This window comes from Lathyrus oleraceus, chromosome 4, assembly GCF_024323335.1.
Source record: "Lathyrus oleraceus cultivar Zhongwan6 chromosome 4, CAAS_Psat_ZW6_1.0, whole genome shotgun sequence".
NCBI lineage: Eukaryota > Viridiplantae > Streptophyta > Magnoliopsida > Fabales > Fabaceae > Lathyrus > Lathyrus oleraceus.
Genome location: NC_066582.1, coordinates 227233671 through 227238877, shown reverse-complemented (window position 1 = coordinate 227238877; position 5207 = coordinate 227233671). Strand labels below are relative to the sequence as shown.

General features: G+C 30.9%; 1 protein-coding gene across 1 annotated transcript; it reads right to left on the bottom strand.

Moving 5' to 3' along the window:
- Positions 1 to 231: 231 nt before the first annotated feature.
- LOC127074711 (proteasome subunit alpha type-7) lies at positions 232 to 3908 on the bottom strand. Its single transcript, XM_051016052.1, has 3 exons — positions 3627 to 3908; positions 2507 to 2921; positions 232 to 588 (listed from the first exon to the last, which is right to left on the bottom strand). Exons 1-3 carry the CDS (start codon positions 3797 to 3799, stop codon positions 427 to 429), a joined length of 750 nt encoding a protein of 249 aa, XP_050872009.1. The 5' UTR covers positions 3800 to 3908; the 3' UTR covers positions 232 to 426.
- Positions 3909 to 5207: the final 1299 nt, after the last annotated feature.

The window sequence follows — 5207 nt, the reverse complement described above, 5'->3', positions numbered from 1 at the left end:
AGCGGCAATACCATTTGAAACTAAAATCATATAACATATTTAAATAGATGTATTTCAAAACATAAGTACATGATTTGTTAAGGATAGCATTTTCTTATTAGATTATTTAAAATAGAACTCAATTCTTTTTAATAAATATGCATGAAATATTTAAAAATTAACATTTACAAACTTGAAAAATAATGACATGCTATTAAATTGAAAATAAACAACATGATATGACCCCAAAAAAACGATAAAAGAAATCATTTTTAAGTTAGGTCATAACCCAACAAGAACATTTCACGATCTAAACAAATATAAATGAAAATCATGTCTAAGGATCTCTTGGGTAGCCTAAGCAGATCTTTTTGTGTTTCAATCTTAGAGATATGATAGCATCAATTTTAGCTTACAATAAGTAGAGCCAACAAAAGAAATCTAAAATCATGTATCCTTGGGGGGAGCTTTCTTTGCGGCCTCAGCAGCAGCTTTCTCTGCTTCAATCTCAGCAACAATGGCGTCAATTTCAGCTTCCTCCAGTTGACGCAGACCATGCTCCTTGGTCATCACAGCAACTTCAATGTTCTTGCCTCCACTCTCTACAACCTAATTACATATGCCGACAAGGAAAAGCCAAATGCAAAATGTTTATCAGATCCAGTTCCAAATGTTTAACAAATTACTAGCCAATAATAGTACTATAATTATGCAATAGGAATAGACAAAATTACTCTATCCATTATGTTAGTATTAGGCAGTTCATTTTATTAAATATTGTATGTGCAGTAACTGCTATGTAACTGCCGTAGGTAATCAGAATTATAAATAGGGCATTGCTATTTGGGACGAGGATATATGTTCGTAAAACTCACGAAGCTGAGGTCTTTGGATGGTTATATCTTCCAGATTTTGTAAAATAAAGGTGTAATGGTGGTATAAATGTGAGGTAAACTGATGACCATGTCAATTGTCAATTTTCATTTCGCCCCAACAAGCATTTTTCTTATAAATATAGGCGGAAAAGGAAATGGGAGGGCATTAGGTATTTTGTATGTTGGTTGGTTTGGGAGACTAGGCTCTAATTCCTAGAGGTTGCTTTATTTGTTCAATTGCCGATTCTAAGTTGTTTGTATTAGGTATTTTGTATGTTGGTTGGTTTGGGAGACTAGGCTCTAATTCCTAGAGGTTGCTTTATTTGTTTAATTGCCGATTCTAAGTTGTTTGTATCATTTGTTCATTCAATAATTGACTTGCTAAAAGTTACATCAGCAGGCTTTGTTCCTCTGCTCTTTAGTTTCCATTCCTATCCTTTATTCGGATATTCATCATAACCCCAATATCTATTACTGGTGTAGTATCGGTTCTGTAATATAAGATTTGTGCTTTAATCTTATTCAAATGAAAAATATTCAACAAAAGAAAAAGATGTGTCTAGATTGAAATATCATTGACAATTTGTTATGTTCATGTGTACAAAAATAACCGTGTTGATCAAGAAACAGAAAGAGATAAGATCTCAAACAAATGAAAAAGAGGAAAACTTAGTGCCATAAGATCTCAAACAAATGAAAAAGAGGAAAACTTGGGAGACTAGGCTCTAATTCCTAGAGGTTGCTTTATTTGTTCAATTGCCGATTCTAAGTTGTTTGTATTAGGTATTTTGTATGTTGGTTGGTTTGGGAGACTAGGCTCTAATTCCTAGAGGTTGCTTTATTTGTTTAATTGCCGATTCTAAGTTGTTTGTATCATTTGTCCATTCAATAATTGACTTGCTAAAAGTTACATCAGCAGGCTTTGTTCCTCTGCTCTTTAGTTTCCATTCCTATCCTTTATTCGGATATTCATCATAACCCCAATATCTATTACTGGTGTAGTATCGGTTCTGTAATATAAGATTTGTGCTTTAATCTTATTCAAATGAAAAATATTCAACAAAAGAAAAAGATGTGTCTAGATTGAAATATCATTGACAATTTGTTATGTTCATGTGTACAAAAATAACCGTGTTGATCAAGAAACAGAAAGAGATAAGATCTCAAACAAATGAAAAAGAGGAAAACTTAGTGCCATAAAGGTCCTGCCATAGCAGGATTTAGGGAATGGTCATACCACATTATGGGTCAATTGTTGGAAGTTTTACCTTATATTAACATAGTTAGTATAATGACTCATCTAAACTAGTGGAAAAGTGAAACCCAGATTAAGCAAATGAATATCTTTCAATACACAGGTAGCTTATCCTAAACTTCCACCTAATTTGCAGTTAAATGTTTTTGTTAAGGTCCCTCCCAAAACATAAAGAAGTTATTCCAAAGTCCAACTCCTAGGTCGTTGATAGCATTAAAAGGATGAGGGAATGGATATAGGCATAGGGAAGATAATGTGTATTGATATCTTTCAATACACAACACCTATATATTCAGCAAAGAAAAAAGAAATTGCCTAAGTTGCAAAGAACCTATATAAATGATAGAATCAGATGCTATTTCTTTAAAAAAACACAAAAGAGAACAAATTAACTCACTTCAAGCAATGCCCGGATAGCCAATTTGACAGTTTCCTGCCCAGAAGTTTCTTTAAAGTTCTTCTCTAAAAACTCACGGATTGAATTTGAGTTTCTTCCGGTTGCATTAGCTTTCCAAGCTGAAAATGTGCCAGAAGGGTCTGTTTGGTACAGGGAAGGTGACCCAGTGTAAGGATCAAAGCCAACAATCAAGGTTGAAAGCCCAAAGGGTCTTACACCACCACTTTGTGTGTACTTCTGCTGAAGACCTGCAATGTAACGGGTTATATACTCCACAGTGCAAGGATCCTCAACAGTAAGCCTGTGACTTTGACATTCAACTCGCGCCCGGTTAATAAGAACACGGGCATCAGCTTTTAGTCCAGCACATGCAAGAGCAATGTGATCATCCAAATTAACAATCTTCCTCACTGATCTGCACAACAAAAGTAAAACAACAGTAAAACCTCAATAGCATCGGTATAAAAACAGAAACTTTAGAAGAATTAGTAATGACTATGCACTTTCTGAAAAAACTCCCATATAAGCTAAAATTTGTTAACAGCATCTCAAAATTTTCAAAAGTCATCTCATATAATAATAGATTCTAATCGTAAATACCTATAAGTCTGAAGAGTTTTTTTGCAAATGAAGAACTGTAATTTTTTTTCTAACAAAGAAGCCATTATAACTTATGAGCTATAAACCAATCCAAACTAGATCTACACTCACAACACAAAAACTGTAAAGTCATACACTTCTATTCATTTCCGAAAGAGGAGATAACAAGTCTTGCAAAAAAAAAAACAGTATCAAGGAAGATCAACATGACAAATCATTCATCAGACAAAATCGCAGAATTACTACACTAAACACGTAATACAACAAAATCATAGCAATCTCAAAATTACATGTACAACATACTATACTCGGATGCAAAAGTCTCCACGTCATCATTACTGACAAAATCACAAACGAAAAACAGTAGAAACATCCAGAGGAGACAAACTACATAAAGTACCGATCACACGCTTTAAACCCTAGGATCCTAAATCTAGGTCCAATTTGAATATAATCATGGAAAATGAAGATTAATTTTGATTTAGTACAAAATAAAATTGAAAAAGTAAAAGTGTGAAACCTAGAGTCTTGGAGTTTGGCGGTGGATTTCTTCTCTACACCGAGAACTACGTTGTCCGTACCGCGAACACCAACGGCGGCGTTACCTTTGCGAACGGCTTCGAGAGCGTACTCGACTTGGAAGAGATGGCCATCGGGTGAGAAAACTGTGATCGCTCTGTCGTATCTCGCCATTTTGATATTCTTCTTTCTTCTACTTTTCCGATTCAAACAAAACCTATGTGACGAAGCTTTCTCTTTTCTGTTTTTGTGAAGAAATGCACTGTGATGAAGTGTTGTTGACTGCGATCCTGCTTGGACAACAAGTAGCTCAATCTTGTTGGGCCGGTTGGGCCTGGTAATACCAATATTAAAATAGAATTACTTTTAACACCTACTATTGTTTTTCTCGTCAATATGTGGGTTGGGGAAATACTAGTCTAGTAATTATTAGTTTTTTTTTTACTATGTATTAAGTTATTGTTCGTGATATCTATAATATTTGTTAAAGACTCAGATATTTCCAAAACAATAAAAGAAGAAGATGACTCATATTAAAATACAAAATTTATTAAATGAAATTCTAATATTTGCAGTAACTAAATTTTAACTTTCTAGGTTAAAATACTATTCAAGAGTATAAAAATTTTGCTATCAATTTATTATTTAAAAATATAAATTATATTCAAAATTTGGCAAAAGTCATGTTAAACTAAAATTTAAATTGAGACTTTGTGGAAAAAAAAATTAAATAGTATGATTTTAAACTAAATATTTTTTTCCTAGGCCTTACAAATTGTTAAAAACAAATCTCAGGAGTGAAATAATTTTGAATTCAATTTTAAAAAATTGTTTTAAAGAATAAAATAAAATAAAACCTATTTGGTAATCTTATTTTTTGAAAACTGTTTTAGAGATGAGAAAATGAAAAAACTTGTTTAATAGATGTATTTTTAAAATATATTTTAAAAATGAAATTTATATCATTTGTATTTCAATTTTATAATAATTTTTCAATATATTTTAGTTTAATCTAGATATAGTTTGAAATATTTATAGTATAATATTTATCATATTAAATTTAAATGTAAAATTTATGATATATTTTTAGAATATTTTTTTAATATATGTGGGGTGGATATTCAAATAATCATATTAATATCAAATTTACTCTATTTTATATTAATTATCTTTATATTCTTACCAAAAATATCATTTCTAGTAAAAAAATGTAGATGTGTAATTTTCTTTAATTTGTTGCACATTTTGAGTGATATGTACACTTCCGATTGACTCATCTCATTTTACATGTTTTTTTATATATAGAAAATTTATTGAATTAAATTGTCTTGATATTAATTTATTTGAATTAAAATGAATAAAATAATAAAATACTGAATCAAAATATACAAATTTAAAAAAGATTTGAAACGAAGCAGCAATCCAATCATCAAAGAAAAAAATTTATTTTTCTTGTCCATCGATTATACTTCTTATTTTGATATTTTTTACCCTTTAATTAATCTTCCTAATTTTTTCTTCAATCTATCTCGAAGTGCAAAATATCAAAATTGCATACAAATCTCAAGTTAGAAGACTAAAA